General features: G+C 57.3%; 1 protein-coding gene across 1 annotated transcript; it reads left to right on the forward strand.

The window, feature by feature from the left end:
• The first annotated feature begins 157 nt into the window (after positions 1-157).
• Positions 158-20333, forward strand: smyd4 (SET and MYND domain containing 4). The gene is made up of 8 exons (XM_078208715.1): positions 158-376; positions 4966-5055; positions 7301-8330; positions 9385-9567; positions 9708-9874; positions 13791-13926; positions 16027-16143; positions 20206-20333. The coding sequence occupies exons 1-8, from the start codon at positions 176-178 to the stop codon at positions 20331-20333; spliced, it is 2052 nt and encodes a 683-aa protein (XP_078064841.1). The 5' UTR covers positions 158-175.
• Positions 20334-20517: the final 184 nt, after the last annotated feature.

Genomic DNA, 20517 nt, shown 5'->3' on the forward strand with positions numbered 1-20517 from the left:
GTCAGGGGATGTGAGGTGTGGGTTGGGGCCGGGGGAGGGGGGTGGGGACGGAGGGGTCAGTGTCCAGAGAAGGGTCAGTAGAGGGATGGGTTGGCGGTCAGTGGGTGGGGGAGAGTGCCATGGGTGTCAGGGACAGGTGCTCTGGGAGTGTTGCCATAGCAAGCTGGGCTGGTCAATGGTTAATTTGGACAGATTGGGTTATCGGGTTAACCTTTTCCTTTCTCTGGCCAGCTCGGAAGATGAAGCAATTCTCGAGCAGCTGAGTGCCCACTGCTCGACACAAAAAGATCCCAAAACTGAGCTGGACTTTAAGCAGCAGGGGAACGCTCGGTTCAGAGTGAAGGACTACGTTCAGGCTGTGGCCTTGTATTCCAAGGTACTTTCACACATTGCTGACCTCCTGATGCATTTACTTATAGGTGGCATGTGGACATCACTGGGTGGACCAGCATTTGTTGTTCATTATTAATTGCTCTTGAACTGAATGACTTGTTTAACCATTTCAGAAGGCACTTCGAATAATAAGAACTCGGAGGAAGCCATCTGGCTCCTCGAGCCTGCTCCGCCATTCAATAAGATCATGGCTGATCTTTTTGTGGACTCAGCTCCACTTACCCGCCCGCTCACCATAACCGTTAATTCCTTTACTGTTCAAAAATTTATCTCTCCCCTTCATAATCTTATATGTTTCTATAAGATCTCCCCTCACTGTTCTGAATTCCAATGAGTATAGCCGCAGTCTACTCAGTCTCTCCTCATAAGCCAACGCTCTCAACTCCGGAATCAACCTGGTGAATCTCCTCTGCACCCCCTCCAGTGCCAGTATATCCTTTCTCAAGTAAGGAGACCAAAACTGTACACAGTACTCCAGGTGTGGCCTCACCAGCACCTTATACAGCTGCAACATAACCTCGCTGTTTTTAAACTCCATCCCTGCAATGAAGAACAAAATTCCATTTGCCTTCTTAATTACCTGCTGCACCTGCAAACCAACTTTTTGTGATTCATGCACAAGGAAACCCAGGTCCCTCTGCACAGCAGCATGCTGCAATTTTTTACCATTTAAATAATAGTCCATTTTGCTTGAATTCCTACCAAAATAGATGACCTCACGTTTACCAACATTGTACTCCATCTGCCAGACTCTCGCCCAGTCATTTAGACTGCCTATATCCCTTTGCAGACTTTCAGCATCCTCGGCACACTTTGCTCTGCCACTTATCTTAGTGTCATCTGCGAATTTTGACACACTACGCTTGGTCCCCCAACTCCAAATCATCTATATAAATCGTAAACAATTGCGGTCCCAACACTGATCCCTGAGACACACAACTAGCCACTGATCGCAAACCAGAAAAACACCCATTTACCCCCACTCTTTGCTTTCTGTTAGTTAACCAATCCTCTACCCATGCTAATACATTACCCGTAACACCGTGTACCTTTATCTTATGCAGCAGTCTTTGGTGCAGCACCTTATCAAATGCCTTCTGGAAATCCAGATATAGCACATCCACAGGTTTCCCATTATCCACTGCACAGCAGTTGGCTAGCGCGAGGGGACATAGCTTTAAATTGAGGGGTGAGAGATATAGGACAGATGTTAGAGGTAGGTTCTTTACTCAGAGAGTAGTAAGGGCGTGGAATGCCCTGCCTGCAGCAGTAGTGGACTCGTCAACATTAAGAGCATTCAAATGGTTATTGGATAAACATATGGATGATATTGGAATAGTGTAGATTAGAGGGGCTTTAGATTGGTTCCACTGGTCGGCGCAACATCGAGGGCCGAAGGGCCTGTACTGCACTGTAATGTTCTATGTTCTACATGTAATGTTCTCAAAGAATTCCACCAAATTAGTCAAACATGACCTGCCCTTCATGAACCCATGCTGCGTCTTCCCAATGGGACAATTTATATCCAGATGTCTCGCTATTTCTTCCTTCAAGCATTTTCCCAACTACAGAAGTTAAGCTAACTGGCCTATAGTTACTTGCCTTTTGTCTACTTCCTTTTTTAAACAGTGGTGTCACATTTTCTGTTTTCCAATCTGGGGAAACACCCCAGAGTCCAGCGAATTTTGGTAAATTACCACTAGTGCATTTGCTATTTCCCCCGCCATCTCTTTTAGTACCCTGGGATGCATTCTATCAGGACCAGGAGACTTGTCTACCTTTATCCCCATTAACTTGCCCAACACGACCTCTTTTGTGATAATGATAGTTTCTAGGTTCTCACCTGCCACAGACTTCCTGTCATCAATTTTTAGCATGTTATTTGTGTCTTCCACTGTGAAGACCGACACAAAATACCTGTTCAATGCCTCAGCCATTTTCTCATTTCCAGTTATTACATCCCCCTTCTCATCCTCTAAACGACCAATGTTTACTTTTGCCACTTTTTTTCCTTTTATATATTTGTAGAAACTTTTGCTATCTGTTTTTATATTCTGAGCGAGTTTCCTCTCATAATCCATCTTACTTTTGTTTAAAGCTTTTTTCGTGACTTTCTGTTGACCTTTAAAGATTTCCCAATCCTCTAGTTTCCCACTAATCTTTGCCACTTTGTATGCATTTTCTTTTAATTTGATCCCCTCCTTTATTTCCTTAGATATCCATGGTTGATTATCTTTTTTTACAGTCCTTCCTTATCACTGGTATATACTTTTGCTGAGCACTGTGAAAGATCGCTTTGAAAGTCCTCCACTGTTCCTCATTGTCCCACCATAAAGTTTTTGCTCCCAGTCTACCTTAACCAACTCCTCCCTCATCACATTGTAGTCTCCTTTGTTTAAGCACAAGACACTGGTATTGGATTTTACCTTCTCACCTTCTCCATCTGTATTTTAAAATCAAACATACTGTGATTGCTTCTTCCGAGAAGATCCCTAACTGTAAGATCATTAATTATTCCTGTCTCATTACACAGGACCAGATCTAGGATAGCTTGTTCCCTCGTAGGTTCCAGTACATACTGTTCAAGGAAGCTATCGCGGATACATTCTATGAACCCCTCCTCAAGGCTGCCTTGACCGACCTGGTTTGACCAATCGACATGTAGATTAAAATCCTCCTCAATAATTGCTGTACCATTTTTACATGCATCCATTATTTTTTTATTCGTTTCTCGACCCACCGTGATATCATTATTTGGTGGCCTATAGACTACGCCTATCAGTGACTTTTTTCCTTACTATTTCTAATTTCCACCCAAATAGAGTTTTTCCATAGAACCTATATCATCTCTCACTACCGCCCTGATATCATCTTAAATATCAGAGCTACACCAGCTCCCTTACTTTCCTATCTGTCCTTCCAAATAGTCTTATACCTCATGATATTTAACTCCCAGTCGTAACCACCCTGCAACCATGTCTCTGTAATGGCCACTAAATCATACTCATTTGCGATGATTTGTGTCGTCAACTCCTTTACCTTGTTTAGAATGCTATGAGCATTTAGGTAAAGTGCCCTTATGATAGTTTTTATACCTTCTTTTTGAATCCTAGCACCTTCATTGATAACATCTGAGTTCTCCTACCTTTTAACTTTCTTCATACTTTTCCATGTAGTTGAACCTCCTCCCCACATGCTAACCTGTTGCTTTGCTTCTCATTAACCATTATACTTCCCGTAGTTTTACCCTTCCGTTCCCCCCCACTTGCTAGTTTAGAATCTTTGCGACCACCCTATTTATCCTTTTCGCTAGAACACTGGTTCAAGATCGGTTCAGGTGAAGACCGTCCTAATGTTACAGATCCCTCCTGTTCCAATACTGATGCCAATGCCCCATGAAATGGAACGCCTCTTTCCCGCACCATTCCTTTAGCCATGTGGTCACTTCCCTAATTTTCTCATCCTCTTTCCTAGTCTTGCCTACATTGTTTGTCCCAACGTGGACCACAATAACTGGCTCCTCCTCTTCTCACTCCAATATCCTTTCAAGCCGGTCAGAGATGTCCCTCACCCTGGCACCGGGCAGGCAACAAACCATGCGGGACTCTCGATCCTGCTTACAATGGATGCGATCAATCTCTCTAATTACAGAATCAAGCACTTACCTAATATCAGTGGTAGGGAACTTGTTGGAAAAAATTCTGAGGGACAGAATTAATCTCCACTTGGAGAGGCAAGGATTAACCAAGGATAGTCAGCATGGCTTTGTCTGGGGAGAGAGCATGTCTCGCAAATTGGACTGAATTTTTCGATGAGGTGACTGGGTGTGTAGATGAGGGCAGTGCAGTTGCTGTAGTCGACATGGACTTCAGTCAGGCCTTTGATAAGGGTCCACATGGAAGGCTGATGAAGATGGGATCCAGGGCAACTTGGCAAATTGGATCCAAAATTGGCTTAGTGGCAGGAGGCAGAAGATGATGGTGGAAGGTTGTTTTTGTGACTGGAAGTCTGTGTCCAGAGGCGTTCCACAGGGAGGGATTCCCACACTCCAGTAGGGATCTCTGGGAGGAATCTCCAATCTCTGGGTGAGATCCCCGTGCTCCAGGAGGAATCTCTAGGAGGGACTCCTGCACTCAGGGACAGCTGTCTGGTCTGTTCTGAATCACAATCGGAATATTTTTACACGGGGTGAGTCTTTGGTCTTCCCTCTCTTTCCTGTTTTTAGTCAACTCTTCCTCTTTATCCTTTACCAAAACCATCCCAGTTTTTCTTGTTTCCAAACTAATCCATTTCCCTTTCAGTCCACATTGTCAGATTGGACAGGGAACTGTCGGGTGGAACTGTGCACTGCTTGTGTGCGGGGCTCCTATTCACAAGCTGGCTCAACCGTTGCTCAGTTCCAGGCTCCAGCCTCATTGTCAGGGCCTTCCTTGTGTCCCTGACTGAACAGTACCGAGCGATCACCATTCAGATGCTCACAGGGTGAGCGCGGTGCCTACTGTGTGCAGCAGCTGCTCTCTGACAGCCTCTCTGTACAGCAGCTGCTCTCTGACAGCCTCTCTGTTTTTGCAGGGTCTCCGTCACAGTTGTGCAGCTTCCCCTCAGGCAGCCCTGCTCTATGCCAACCGCTCAGCGGCACTGTACCATCTGCAGCGTTACCAGGCAAGTGGCATCCACCCAGTGCTTCACATCACTGAACATCGCGTAACCCCCAGCCCCACAGTTCCTGGGGGTTAGGTGGAGGCATCGGGCGAAGGGGGACTCTGGGGAAGGGACTTGATGGGGGGGTGAATGGGTTGATGGGGTAATAGGGTTGGTGGGTGGTTCATTGAGGGGGTCGATGGGGGTGAGGGGTTCAGTGAGGGTTTGGTCAGGGTTCACAGGTTAATGGAGGGTGATGGGGTCAGGATGAAGAGGTCAGTGGGGGGGTTGTTGGAGGGTCGTTGGAGGGTGATGGGTTCGGTGGAGAGGGGTGAGGGGGTCAATGAGGGCTTTGGTGGGGGTTCGCGGGTCAATGGAGGGTGATGGGGTCAGGGTGAGGGGATCGATGGGGATGAACGATTCGGTGAAGGGGTTTGGTCGGGGTTCATGGGTTAATGTAGGGCTATGGGGTCACTGTGAAGGGTTCGGTGGGGGAAGGGTTGTTGGAGGGTCGTTGGAGGGTGATGGGTTCGGTGGGGGGGTGAGGTGGTCGATGAGGGGTTTGGTGGGGAGGTTCGCAGGTCGATGGAAGGCACTGGGGTTAGAGAGGGGTCAGTGGAGGTAGGGGTGAGGGGGGTCAGTGGGGGGTCCGGATGAGGGGGTTGATGGAGTGTGATGGGGTCAGTGGGTTTTGGGTGAGGGGGTTAGTGGGGGTCAGTGGGGGGTGAGGCAGTCAGTGGGTGTCGGGGTGATGGGGTCGATAGAGTGTGCGGGGGTCAGTGGGGATCGGAGTGATGGGTCCATGGGGGTCGGGGTGAGGGGGTCAGTGGGGGTTGGGGTGAGGGGGTCGATGGAGCGTGAGAGGGTCAGTGGGGGTCGGGGTGATGGGGTCAGTGGGGGTCGGGGTGAGGGGGTCAGTGGGGGTTGGGGTGATGGGTCCATGGGGGTCGGGGTGAGGGGGTCAGTGGGGGTTGGGATGAGGGGGTCGATGGAGCGTGAGGGGGTCAGTGGGGGTCGGGGTGATGGGGTCAGTGGGGGTCGGGGTGAGGGGGTCAGTGGGGGTCGGGGTGAAGGGGTCAGTGGGGGGCTGGGGTGAAGGGGTCAGAGGGGGGCTGGGGTGAGGGGGTCAGTGGGGGTGAGGGGGTCAGTGGGGGTCGGGGTGAGGGGGTCAGTGGGGGTCGGGGTGAGTGGGTCAGTGGGGGTCGGGGTGAGTGGGTCAGTGGGGGCCGGGGTGAGGGGGTCACTGGGGGTCGGGGTGAGGGGGTCAGTGGGGGTCGGGGTGAGGGGGTCAGTGGGGGCCGTGGTGAGGGGGTCAGTGGGGGCCGTGGTGAGGGGGTCAGTGGGGGTCGGGGTGAGGGGGCCTGTGTGTGGGGGTCGGGGTGAGGGGGTCAGTGGGGGTCGGGATGAGGGGGTCAGTGGGGATCGGGGTGAGGGTGTCAGTGGGGGTCGGGGTGAGGGGGTCAGTGGGGGTCGGGGTGAGGGGGTCAGTGGGGGTCGGGGTGAGGGGGTCGGGGTGAGGGGGTCAGTGGGGGTCGGGGTGAGGGGGTCAGTGGGGATCGGGGTGAGGGTGTCAGTGGGGGTCGGGGTGAGGGGGTCAGTGGGGGTCGGGGTGAGGGGGCCTGTGTGTGTGGGGTCGGGGTGAGGGGTTCAGTGGGGGTCAGGGTGAGGGGGTCAGTGGGAGTTGGGATGAGGGAGTCAGTGGGGATCGGGGTGAGGGGGTCAGTGGGAGTTGGGGTGAGGGGGTCAGTGGGGATCCGGGTGAGGGGGTCAGTGGGGGTCAGGGTGAGGGGGTCAGTGGGGGTCGGTGTGAGGGGGTCAGTGGGGGTCGGGGTGAGGGGGTCAGTGGGGATCGGGGTGAGGGTGTCAGTGGGGGTCGGGGTGAGGGGGTCAGTGGGGGTCAGGGTGAGGGGGTCAGTGGGGATCGGGGTGAGGGGGTCAGTGGGGATCGGGGTGAGGGGGTCAGTGGGGGTCGGTGTGAAGGGGTCAGTGGGGATCGGGGTGAGGGGGTCAGTGGGGATCGGGGTGAGGGGGTCAGTGGGGGTCGGGGTGAGGGGGTCAGTGGGGGTCAGGGTGAGGGGGTCGGGGTGAGGGGTCAGTGGGGGTCAGGGTGAGGGGGTCAGTGGGGGTCGGGGTGAGGGGGTCAGGGTGAGGGGTCAGTGGGGGTCAGGGTGAGGGGGTCAGTGGAGATCGGGGTGAGCCAGTGGCTCTGTGCTCTGTCCCTCGCGAGACACTAACACAGAGATATTTCTCTTCTGTCTGCACCCAGGAATGTTTAGAGGATATCCGGAGAGCTCGGGAACATGGTTATCCACAGCAACTGGAACATAAAATCCTGGCACGTCACACATCCTGTTTACACCACCTTGGAATTCCCGATACGGCCTTGGGTCCGCAAAGCGGAGGGGATCTCCGTGACGGAGGGGGTCAGAGCGCTCGAGCCACAGCCTTGCCCAGTGTCGGGGCGCACTCCCAATCCCGAGACTGCCCCGGTGTACAGAGTGCCGCCGCCGCCATCCTGTGTGAAGTATCTCCGGCTCTCATCTTGCACTCGGACACTCTCAGGGGCCGCCACCTGGTTGCGACTGAGGAGCTGAGGCCAGGGGAGATCCTGCTCCAGGAGGAGGCATTTGCAGCTGTGTTGATTCCTGGCGGGAGAGGAAAAGAGTTACCCCCCAATGAGGATCTCTACTGCCACCACTGCTTAGGCCAGACTGACCTCCCGCTGCCCTGCCCGACCTGCAGCTTCAGTAGTTACTGCAGCGAGCTGTGCCGACAGTCCGCTTGGCATCAGTATCACTGGTTAGAATGCTGCCTCGGGGGCCTTCTCCTGGCACTGGGCACTTTCGCCCACCTTGCCCTCCGCACTGTCCTGGTTGCGGGCATGCAGGAGGTGGCAAGAGCGCAGAATGGAGGTGACCAGTATCTGGGTGAACAGCGGAGCAAGAGGGAGGACCCTGACCACAGGACGGGACAAACAGGTTGCAGTGGAGCTGGAGGGTACTCAGGGAAAGCTGACTGGATGTCCAGGGATGGTCCGAGCCGTTATAAGATGATCCACAGTCTCCTGCCACACACCGAGCAACAGAAACCCAAGCACCGCTTCCTGTGTGCCTTCACCGCGGCTGCTGTGTGCCGGGCGATCAGGCAAAGGGGGCTGGAGCCACAGCTGCTGAGTGAGGAGCTGGAACTGGAGAGTGCACAGGGCCAGAGGCTCAGCACACTGGGGGTGGCATTGCTCCAACACATGCTGCAGCTGCAATGTAATGGCCAGGCGATCACAGCACTCCGAGACACGGGTAAGCACCAGGGTGTGGGGACTGGTACACTACCCCCCAGTGGGAATGCCACTGTCTCTGTGGCAGTGCACTGATTGGCCGGTGTGGGACTGAAGGTCAGAACCAACAGAGCTTGGACTCTGGCTGCACAGTACCCGGTGCAAGGAACCATTGAATGGTTACAGTGCAGAGGGAGGCCATTCAGCCCACTGTTTGTGCTAGCTCACTGCAGACGCAATTGACCTAGTTAATGCTCCAATTCCCATTGGAAACCACAATTCAACCTGTCTTCACCCTCCTAACCACTCGCTGTGTGAATCTGTCTCCACCACACTCTCAGACAGTGCATTCCAGATCCTAACCACTCGCTGTGTCTCCTTTACTTCTTTTGCCAATCACTTTTATCCGTGTCCTCTGATTCACGATCTCAGTGCCATGGGGAAGTTTCTCTCTATCTGTTCCCTCACTCTGTTAGAGCAGCGAGTCAGGAATATCATTAAACTCCATGTCCTCTAATAGGCGGCTGCAAAAGTCAGCCCATGATCTCATGCCAACCCCGTGTGGGGTGCCCGGTCCCGTGTGGGGTGCCCGGTCCCGTGTGGGGTGCCCGGTCCCGTGTGGGGTGCCCGGTCTTGTTTTTATTATTCATTCGTGGGACGTGGGCATCACTGGCTGGGCCAGCATTTATTGCCCATCCCTAGTTGCTCGAGGGCAGTTGAGAGTCAATCACGTTGCTGTGGCTCTGGAGTCGCATGTAGGCCAGACCGGGTAAGGACAGCAGATTTCCTTCCCTAAAGGATATGAGTGAGCCAGATGGATTTTTCTGACAATCAACAATGGCTTCACGGGCATCAGTAGATTCTTAATTCCAGATATTTTTACCGAATTCAAATTCCACCATCTGCTGTGGTGGGATTCGAATCTGGATCCCCAGAACATTCACTGAGTTTCTGGATTAATAGTTTAGCGATAATAGCAATGGGCCATCGCTTCCCCAAAGGCCCTGATTCCACCTGTGCCTCAGTGAGCTCTTGCTGTCGAGGAATCGCAGCTTCAGCTGCTTGTTCTGTTGCAGGAGTCGGAAATTCCCATGTGGCAGAGATGGAAGAGGTCAGGATTGCGACTGCTTTCTACTCTGGAATGAGTCTACTCAACCACTCGTGTGACCCCAACACCAGCATCACATTCCGTAACACCACTATCACTGTGAGAGCATCGCGACCCATCCCAGCGGGACAGGAAGTGCTGCATTGCTACGGTAAGCTCAGCTCCCCTCATTCTTCCCCCCCCCCCCCCCGCCCCCCCCCCACACACCTCTCTGCCCCCTTTCCTGCCCCCAACCCTCTAATACTCGTGGTACAGTTTGTTGGATTGAATTTAATCTGTGCCTGTGTCCAGGTCCACACTGGAGCCGGATGGCAGTGAAGGAACGGCAGCGAGCCCTTTGTCTCCAATACTTCTTCCAGTGTTGGTGCACTGCATGTGTTAGTGAGGAGAAGGAAGCAGCTGGGACAGACTCCCTGCTCACTCAGTATCTTTGCTCTCACTGTGGGTTTACTCTACAGGTGAGTGGGGTGGCAGGAGCTGGGGTGGAGGTTGGTGGATTTGATTCTATATTGGGTGGGTGGCCATGTCCCCTCATGAGCCACTTCAGACAAACACTTGCTGCAGAGAATTCAGCCACGGAGGTGGCTGCTCCTCCCTCCCCAAATGCAAAGACAAACACACTGTGGGGTGGCACGGTGGCACAGTGGTTAGCACTGCTGCCTCACAGCGCCAGGGACCCGGGTTCAATTCCCAGCTTGGGTCACTGCCTGTTCTCCCCGTGTCCGCGTGGGTTTCCTCCGGGTGCTCCGGTTTCCTCCCACAGTCCAAAGATGTGCGGGTTAGGTGGATTGGCCAAGATAAATTGACCCTAGTGTCAGGGGATTAGCAGGGTAAATATGTGGGGTTATGGGAATGGGACCTGGTTGGGATTGTGGTCGGTGCAGACTCGATGGGCCAAATGGCCTTCTTCTGCACTGTAGGTATTCTATTCTATGATTCTCCCCAGCAATCAGGAGTGGGGACCCCGACTGATTTTCCTCTCTCTAGCCCACGGGTGACATTCTATCCATTCTGCTGTCTGTCTCAGAAACCTGGACAATAAAAAATCTGTGGCAGAAAGCCGAGGCCTTTGGAATGTGGATGCTGAGATGTTTGTTAAAAATTCCATCTACAGACAATCAGACCAACAGAGAGGTGTTTGAAATAACAAGAACAAAAAGTCACTTAAAAGTGACATCCAGAAAAGAAAATGTCCGTATTTCAGTCATGGTCAGAGCTGAAATTCCAGAGATCTCTCCTATGGGGGAAGGTGGAGGCAGCAGAAAGAGGGGTCGGCTGAGGCAGAAAGAGTGGTCGGCCGAGGCAGAAAGAGGGGTCGACCGAAGCAGAAAGAGGGGTCGACCGAAGCAGAAAGAGGGGTCGACTGAAGCAGAAAGAGGGGTCGGCCGAGGCAGAAAGAGGGGTCGGCCGAGGCAGAAAGAGGGGTCGGCCGAGGCAGAAAGAGGGGTCGGCCGAAGCAGAAAGAGGGGTTGACTGAAGCAGAAAGAGGGGTCGGCCGAGGCAGAAAGAGGGGTCGACCGAGGCAGAAAGAGGGGTCGACCGAAGCAGAAAGAGGGGTTGACTGAAGCAGAAAGAGGGGTCGGCCGAGGCAGAAAGAGGGGTCGACCGAAGCAGAAAGAGGGGTCGGCCGAGGCAGAAAGAGGGGTCGGCCGAGGCAGAAAGAGGGGTCGGCCGAGGCAGAAAGAGGGGTCGACCGAAGCAGAAAGAGGGGTCGGCCGAGGCAGAAAGAGGGGTCGGCCGAGGCAGAAAGAGGGGTCGGCCGAGGCAGAAAGAGGGGTCGACCGAAGCAGAAAGAGGGGTCGACTGAAGCAGAAAGAGGGGTCGACTGAAGCAGAAAGAGGGGTCGGCCGAGGCAGAAAGAGGGGTCGGCCGAGGCAGAAAGAGGGGTCGACCGAAGCAGAAAGAGGGGTCGACTGAAGCAGAAAGAGGGGTCGGCCGAGGCAGAAAGAGGGGTCGACCGAAGCAGAAAGAGGGGTCGACCGAAGCAGAAAGAGGGGTCGACTGAAGCAGAAAGAGGGGTCGACTGAAGCAGAAAGAGGGGTCGGCCGAGGCAGAAAGAGGGGTCGACTGAAGCAGAAAGAGGGGTCGACTGAAGCAGAAAGAGGGGTCGGCCGAGGCAGAAAGAGGGGTCGACTGAAGCAGAAAGAGGGGTCGACTGAAGCAGAAAGAGGGGTCGGCCGAGGCAGAAAGAGGGGTCGGCCGAGGCAGAAAGAGGGGTCGACCGAAGCAGAAAGAGGGGTCGGCCGAGGCAGAAAGAGGGGTCGGCCGAGGCAGAAAGAGGGGTCGGCCGAGGCAGAAAGAGGGGTCGACCGAAGCAGAAAGAGGGGTCGACTGAAGCAGAAAGAGGGGTCGACTGAAGCAGAAAGAGGGGTCGGCCGAGGCAGAAAGAGGGGTCGGCCGAGGCAGAAAGAGGGGTCGACCGAAGCAGAAAGAGGGGTCGACCGAAGCAGAAAGAGGGGTCGACTGAAGCAGAAAGAGGGGTCGGCCGAGGCAGAAAGAGGGGTCGACCGAAGCAGAAAGAGGGGTCGACCGAAGCAGAAAGAGGGGTCGACTGAAGCAGAAAGAGGGGTCGACTGAAGCAGAAAGAGGGGTCGGCCGAGGCAGAAAGAGGGGTCGACTGAAGCAGAAAGAGGGGTCGACTGAAGCAGAAAGAGGGGTCGGCCGAGGCAGAAAGAGGGGTCGACTGAAGCAGAAAGAGGGGTCGACTGAAGCAGAAAGAGGGGTCGGCCGAGGCAGAAAGAGGGGTCGGCCGAGGCAGAAAGAGGGGTCGGCCGAGGCAGAAAGAGGGGTCGACCGAAGCAGAAAGAGGGGTCGACTGAAGCAGAAAGAGGGGTCGGACGAGGCAGAAAGAGGGGTCGGCCGAGGCAGAAAGAGGGGTCGGCCGAGGCAGAAAGAGGGGTCGACTGAAGCAGAAAGAGGGGTCGACTGAAGCAGAAAGAGGGGTCGGCCGAGGCAGAAAGAGGGGTCGACTGAAGCAGAAAGAGGGGTCGACTGAAGCAGAAAGAGGGGTCGGCCGAGGCAGAAAGAGGGGTCGGCCGAGGCAGAAAGAGGGGTCGGCCGAGGCAGAAAGAGGGGTCGACCGAAGCAGAAAGAGGGGTCGACTGAAGCAGAAAGAGGGGTCGGCCGAGGCAGAAAGAGGGGTCGGCCGAGGGGTAGTTAGATGACCGATGTCACAAAGCGGCTGTAGGTGAGCTCTGGTGAATTAGTGAGGATGAAGCTGAGTGAACAAGTTCAAACTAGAAACCTGGCAGTCCACATTCCCCAAGGTAGCAGGACAGGCTGATCAGGTGGTATGGAATCCTTTCATTTACTAGCCAATGGATATAGTCTAAAAGCAGGGATGTTATGCTGGATAATATAAAACATTACTTAGGCCACAACTTGCACACTGTGTTCTGTTCTGGTCACCTCATTACAGAAAGGGTGTCATTGTGTTAGAGAGGGTACAGAGCAGATTTACAAAGATGTTGCCAGGATGGAAAATTGCAGCTTTGAGGAAAGATTGTACAAGCTGCGGTTATTCCCCTTGGAACAGAAGAGGAGAGATTTGATTGAGATAAACACATTTGTGAGGGAATGGATAGAGTGGATGGGAAGGATCTATTTACTGCAGCAGGGAGGTCAGTGACTAGGATTTAAAGTGGGGTGGCACAGTGGTTAGCACTGCTGCCTCACAGCGTCAGGGACCCGGGTTCAATTCCCGGCTTGGGTCACTGTCTGTGCGGAGTCTGCACGTTCTCCACGTGTCTGGGTTTTCTCCGGGTGCTCCTCTCTCAGTCTCAAAGACATGTTGGTTAGGGTGCATTGGCCATGCTAAATTCTCCCTCAGTGTACCCGAACATGTGCCGGAGTGTGGCGACTCGGGGATTTTCACAGTAACTTTAAAGTGATTGCTAGAAAGATTAGAGGGGAGATGAGAAAATGCATTCACCCACAGGGTTGTGGGGTCTAGAACTCTCTGCCCGAAAGGCTGATAGATGCAGAAACTCTGAACTGAAGGTGTCTGGATATACGCCTGCTGGAAATGCCAGGATACAGAAAAATGGATGCTGAAAACGGGGTTAGGCTGGGTGGCTCATTTCTCAGCTAGTGCAGACATGATGGGCAGAGTGGCCTTTGTCTGGGCCATTAACTATGATTCTATGAAACACTGCGATGACTGATCTCCTGACAGAGGCGCTGCAAGCAGCAGCAGCTGGGAGCCACTGGGCAGATTTAACTAGATCCCATTGGAGGAGCGAACACAGTATAAATCACACATTGCTCCTGGTCACGCCAGGTTAAACACCTTCTCACAGTGCCTTGTGATGTACCCTCTGATTTTACACACTGTCTCCATGCTGAGTTATTCTGATGGGTTTCTGTTCTGTGCAGGACACGGAGGAAGCAGACTGTAGATGTTCAAACAGGTCCTGTGGTCACCTGGTCTCCAAACTCTCTCTCACTCAACAAGTGCAACAAATAATCAGCAAGATGGATATCGCGAGGGGATTGAGCATCGAGAACCCAGGCACGGTGCCCGATACTGACCGGACACTGCCCGATACTGACCGGGCACTGTGCCCGATACTGACCGGACAGTGTGCCCGATACTGACCGGGCACTGTGCCCAATACTGACCAGACACTGTGCCCGATACTGACCGGACACTGTGCCCGATACTGACCGGACACTGTGCCCGATACTGACCGGACAGTGTGCCCGATACTGACCGGACAGTGTGCCCGATACTGACCGGACAGTGTGCCCGATACTGACCGGACACTGTGCCCGATACTGACCGGACAGTGTGCCCGATACTGACCGGACAGTGTGCCCGATACTGACCGGACAGTGTGCCCGATACTGACCGGACAGTGTGCCCGATACTGACCGGACAGTGTGCCCGATACTGACCGGACAGTGTGCCCGATACTGACCGGACAGTGTGCCCGATACTGACCGGACAGTGTGCCCGATACTGACCGGACAGTGTGCCCGATACTGACCGGACAGTGTGCCCAATACTGACCGGACAGTGTGCCCGATACTGATCGGACAGTGTGCCCGATACTGACCGGACAGTGTGCCCGATACTGACCGGACACTGTGCCCGATACTGACCGGGCACTGTGCCCGATACTGACCGGACAGTGTGCCCAATACTGACCGGACACTGCGCCCGATACTGACCGGACACTGCGCCCGATACTGACCGGACACTGCGCCCGATACTGACCGGACACTGCGCCCAATACTGACCGGACACTGCGCCCAATACTGACCGGACACTGCGCCCAATACTGACCGGACACTGCGCCCGATACTGACCGGACACTGTGCCCGATACTGACCGGACACTGCGCCCGATACTGACCGGACACTGTGCCCGATACTGACCGGACACTGTGCCCGATACTGACCGGACACTGTGCCCGATACTGACCGGACACTGTGCCCGATACTGACCGGACACTGTGCCCGATACTGACCGGACACTGTGCCCGATACTGACCGGACACTGTGCCCGATACTGACCGGACACTGCGCCCGATACTGACCGGACACTGCGCCCAATACTGACCGGACACTGCGCCCAATACTGACCGGACACTGCGCCCAATACTGACCGGACACTGCGCCCGATACTGACCGGACACTGCGCCCGATACTGACCGGACACTGCGCCCGATACTGACCGGACACTGTGCCCGATACTGACCGGACACTGTGCCCGATACTGACCGGACACTGTGCCCGATACTGACCGGACACTGTGCCCGATACTGACCGGACACTGTGCCCGATACTGACCGGACACTGCGCCCGATACTGACCGGACACTGCGCCCGATACTGACCGGACACTACACCCGATACTGACCGGACACTGCGCCCGATACTGACCGGACACCGCCCGATACTGACCGGACACTGCGCCCGATACTGACCGGACACTGCGCCCGATACTGACCGGACACTGCGCCCGATACTGACCGGACACTGCGCCCGATACTGACCGGACACTGCGCCCGATACTGACCGGACACTGCGCCCGATACTGACCGGACACTGCGCCCGATACTGACCGGACACTGCGCCCGATACTGACCGGACACTGCGCCCGATACTGACCGGACACTGCGCCCGATACTGACCGGACACTGCGCCCGATACTGACCGGACACTGCGCCCGATACTGACCGGACAGTGCGCCCGATACTGACCGGACACTGCGCCCGATACTGACCGGACACTGCGCCCGATACTGACCGGACACTGCGCCCGATACTGACCGGACACTGCGCCCGATACTGACCGGACACTGCGCCCGATACTGACCGGACACTGCGCCCGATACTGACCGGACACTGCGCCCGATACTGACCGGACACTGCGCCCGATACTGACCGGACACTGCGCCCGATACTGACCGGACACTGCGCCCGATACTGACCGGACACTGCGCCCGATACTGACCGGACACTGCGCCCGATACTGACCGGACACTGCGCCCGATACTGACCGGACACTGCGCCCGATACTGACCGGTTTACGATGACACACAGGATTTAACCAGTGAGAGTTATTGTCAGTGCCGTGGGGATGTTTTACTGGTCGCTCTCTTTCAGATGCTGCTTTTCAAATCCTCTCCGAGTGCCAGCAGACAGCGCAGAACCTCTTGTCCAGTCAGCACCCAGTTCAAGGAGAGATCGAGGACTGCCTGGCACAGCTTCACGCATCTCAGGGTGAGCTCACTGCCTGCGCTGTCACCACTGCGGCACTGTCTGCGTTGCCGGCACTGTCTGCGTTGCCGGCACTGTCTGGTCTGCACTGCCGGCACTGTCTGGTCTGCACTGCCGGCACTGTCTGCGTTGCCGGCACTGTCTGCACTGCCGGCACTGTCTGCGTTGCCGGCACTGTCTGCACTGCCGGCACTGTCTGCACTGTGGGGAGTGGGGCTGTATGTGGGGGTGAGGAGGGGGAATGGGGGTGGGGGGGGGTCAGTTTAGGGCGGTGGGGTGAGGTTGGGGCTGTATGTGGGGGTGAGGAGGGGGAATGGGGGTGGGGGGGGGGTCAGTTTAGGGCGGTAGGGTGAGGTTGGGGCTGTATGTGGGGGTGAGGAGGGGGAATGGGGGTGGGGGGGGGTCAGTTTAGGGCGGTGGGGTGAGGTTGGGGCTGTATGTGGGGGTGAGGAGGGGGAATGGGGGTGGGGGGGGTCAGTTTAGGGCGGTGGGGTGAGGTTGGGGCTGTATGTGGGGGTGAGGAGGGGGAATGGGGGTGGGGGGGGTCAGTTTAGGGCGGTGGGGTGAGGTTGGGGCTGTATGTGGGGGTGAGGAGGGGGAATGGGGGTGGGGGGGGGTCAGTTTAGGGCGGTGGGGTGAGGTTGGGGCTGTATGTGGGGGTGAGGAGGGGGAATGGGGGTGGGGGGGGTCAGTTTAGGGCGGTGGGGTGAGGTTGGGGCTGTATGTGGGGGTGAGGAGGGGGAATGGGGGTGGGGGGGGTCAGTTTAGGGCGGTGGGGTGAGGTTGGGGCTGTATGTGGGGGTGAGGAGGGGGAATGGGGGTGGGGGGGGTCAGTTTAGGGCGGTGGGGTGAGGTTGGGGCTGTATGTGGGGGTGAGGAGGGGGAATGGGGGTGGGGGGGGGTCAGTTTAGGGCGGTGGGGTGAGGTTGGGGCTGTATGTGGGGGTGAGGAGGGGGAATGGGGGTGGGGGGGGTCAGTTTAGGGCGGTGGGGTGAGGTTGGGGCTGTATGTGGGGGTGAGGAGGGGGAATGGGGGTGGGGGGGGTCAGTTTAGGGCGGTGGGGTGAGGTTGGGGCTGTATGTGGGGGTGAGGAGGGGGAATGGGGGTGGGGGGGGGGTCAGTTTAGGGCGGTGGGGTGAGGTTGGGGCTGTATGTGGGGGTGAGGAGGGGGAATGGGGGTGGGGGGGGTCAGTTTAGGGCGGTGGGGTGAGGTTGGGGCTGTATGTGGGGGTGAGGAGGGGGAATGGGGGTGGGGGGGGGGTCAGTTTAGGGCGGTGGGGTGAGGTTGGGGCTGTATGTGGGGGTGAGGAGGGGGAATGGGGGTGGGGGGGGTCAGTTTAGGGCGGTGGGGTGAGGTTGGGGCTGTGTGTGGGGGTGAGGAGGGGGAATGGGGGTGGGGGGGGGGTCAGTTTAGGGCGGTGGGGTGAGGTTGGGGCTGTGTGTGGGGGTGAGGAGGGGGAATGGGGGTGGGGGGGGGGTCAGTTTAGGGCGGTGGGGTGAGGTTGGGGCTGTATGTGGGGGTGAGGAGGGGGAATGGGGGTGGGGGGGGTCAGTTTAGGGCGGTGGGGTGAGGTTGGGGCTGTATGTGGGGGTGAGGAGGGGGAATGGGGGTGGGGGGGGTCAGTTTAGGGCGGTGGGGTGAGGTTGGGGCTGTATGTGGGGGTGAGGAGGGGGAATGGGGGTGGGGGGGTCAGTTTAGGGCGGTGGGGTGAGGTTGGGGCTGTATGTGGGGGTGAGGAGGGGGAATGGGGGTGGGGGGGGTCAGTTTAGGGCGGTGGGGTGAGGTTGGGGCTGTATGTGGGGATGAGGAGGGGGAATGGGGGTGGGGGGGGGTCAGTTTAGGGCGGTGGGGTGAGGTTGGGGCTGTGTGTGGGGGTGAGGAGGGGGGAATGGGGGTGGGGGGGGGTCAGTTTAGGGCGGTGGGGTGAGGTTGGGGCTGTATGTGGGGGTGAGGAGGGGGAATGGGGGTGGGGGGGGTCAGTTTAGGGCGGTGGGGTGAGGTTGGGGCTGTATGTGGGGGTGAGGAGGGGGAATGGGGGTGGGGGGGGTCAGTTTAGGGCGGTGGGGTGAGGTTGGGGCTGTATGTGGGGGTGAGGAGGGGGAATGGGGGTGGGGGGGGTCAGTTTAGGGCGGTGGGGTGAGGTTGGGGCTGTATGTGGGGGTGAGGAGGGGGAATGGGGGTGGGGGGGGTCAGTTTAGGGCGGTGGGGTGAGGTTGGGGCTGTATGTGGGGGTGAGGAGGGGGAATGGGGGTGGGGGGGGGTCAGTTTAGGGTGGTAGGGTGAGGTTGGGGCTGTATGTGGGGGTGAGGAGGGGGAATGGGGGTGGGGGGGGTCAGTTTAGGGCGGTGGGGTGAGGTTGGGGCTGTATGTGGGGGTGAGGAGGGGAATAGGGGTGGGGGGGGGTCAGTTTAGGGCGGTGGGGTGAGGTTGGGGCTGTATGTGGGGGTGAGGAGGGGGAATGGGGGTGGGGGGGGTCAGTTTAGGGCGGTGGGGTGAGGTTGGGGCTGTGTGTGGGGGTGAGGAGGGGGAATGGGGGTGGGGGGGGGGTCAGTTTAGGGCGGTGGGGTGAGGTTGGGGCTGTGTGTGGGGGTGAGGAGGGGGAATGGGGGTGGGGGGGGGGTCAGTTTAGGGCGGTGGGGTGAGGTTGGGGCTGTATGTGGGGGTGAGGAGGGGGAATGGGGGTGGGGGGGGTCAGTTTAGGGCGGTGGGGTGAGGTTGGGGCTGTATGTGGGGGTGAGGAGGGGGAATGGGGGTGGGGGGGGTCAGTTTAGGGCGGTGGGGTGAGGTTGGGGCTGTATGTGGGGGTGAGGAGGGGGAATGGGGGTGGGGGGGGTCAGTTTAGGGCGGTGGGGTGAGGTTGGGGCTGTATGTGGGGGTGAGGAGGGGAATGGGGGTGGGGGGGGTCAGTTTAGGGCGGTGGGGTGAGGTTGGGGCTGTATGTGGGGGTGAGGAGGGGGAATGGGGGTGGGGGGGGGGTCAGTTTAGGGCGGTGGGGTGAGGTTGGGGCTGTGTGTGGGGGTGAGGAGGGGGAATGGGGGTGGGGGGGGGGTCAGTTTAGGGCGGTGGGGTGAGGTTGGGGCTGTATGTGGGGGTGAGGAGGGGGAATGGGGGTGGGGGGGGTCAGTTTAGGGCGGTGGGGTGAGGTTGGGGCTGTATGTGGGGGTGAGGAGGGGGAATGGGGGTGGGGGGGGTCAGTTAGGGCGGTGGGGTGAGGTTGGGGCTGTATGTGGGGGTGAGGAGGGGGAATGGGGGTGGGGGGGGTCAGTTTAGGGCGGTGGGGTGAGGTTGGGGCTGTATGTGGGGGTGAGGAGGGGAATGGGGGTGGGGGGGGTCAGTTTAGGGCGGTGGGGTGAGGTTGGGGCTGTATGTGGGGGTGAGGAGGGGGAATGGGGGTGGGGGGGGTCAGTTTAGGGCGGTAGGGTGAGGTTGGGGCTGTATGTGGGGGTGAGGAGGGGGAATGGGGGTGGGGGGGGTCAGTTTAGGGCGGTGGGGTGAGGTTGGGGCTGTATGTGGGGGTGAGGAGGGGGAATGGGGGTGGGGGGGGTCAGTTTAGGGCGGTGGGGTGAGGTTGGGGCTGTATGTGGGGGTGAGGAGGGGGAATGGGGGTGGGGGGGGGTCAGTTTAGGGCGGTGGGGTGAGGTTGGGGCTGTATGTGGGGGTGAGGAGGGGAATGGGGGTGGGGGAGGTCAGTTTAGGGCGGTAGGGTGAGGTTGGGGCTGTATGTGGGGGTGAGGAGGGGGAATGGGGGTGGGGGGGGTCAGTTTAGGGCGGTAGGGTGAGGTTGGGGCTGTATGTGGGGGTGAGGAGGGGGAATGGGGGTGGGGGGGGTCAGTTTAGGGCGGTGGGGTGAGGTTGGGGCTGTATGTGGGGGTGAGGAGGGGGAATGGGGGTGGGGGGGGGTCAGTTTAGGGCGGTGGGGTGAGGTTGGGGCTGTATGTGGGGGTGAGGAGGGGGAATGGGGGTGGGGGGGGGGTCAGTTTAGGGCGGTGGGGTGAGGTTGGGGCTGTGTATGATTTGTGCCGGGGATCTTTCCGCAACTTTGCTGATCATTGCTATGCCTGCAGCTGATTGGAGCGCTGCTGCCCGGCACCTGAGACGGAGTTGTGAGCTGGTCGGCGCGCAGTTTGGAGATCGCAGCGTGGAACTGGCAAAGCAACTCTTCAAACTGGCACAGACTCTCTTCAACGGGTAAGATGCCCAGACTGGGAGAGGGGGGGCAGGCTGGGGGTCAGGGGGGGTCAGACTGGGGGTGACGGGGGTTCAGACTGGGGGTGACGGGGGTCAGACTGGGGGTGACGGGGGGTTGAGTGTCAGACTGGGGGTGATGGGGTGGGGGTGGGGGTGATGGAGGGATCGGGTGTCAGACTGGGGGTGAT

This window comes from Mustelus asterias, unplaced genomic scaffold (genome assembly GCF_964213995.1).
Source record: "Mustelus asterias unplaced genomic scaffold, sMusAst1.hap1.1 HAP1_SCAFFOLD_4274, whole genome shotgun sequence".
NCBI classification, from domain to species: Eukaryota; Metazoa; Chordata; class Chondrichthyes; order Carcharhiniformes; family Triakidae; genus Mustelus; species Mustelus asterias.

Coding starts and splice junctions, on each gene's coding strand:
- smyd4 (XM_078208715.1), top strand. CDS start 176: ATGGTTAATTTGGACAGATTGGGTTATCGGGTTAACCTTTTCCTTTCT. Junction 9,568..9,707: donor GGAAGTGCTGCATTGCTACG/GTAAGCTCAGCT, acceptor GCCTGTGTCCAG/GTCCACACTGGAGCCGGATG. Junction 16,144..20,205: donor ACAGCTTCACGCATCTCAGG/GTGAGCTCACTG, acceptor CTATGCCTGCAG/CTGATTGGAGCGCTGCTGCC.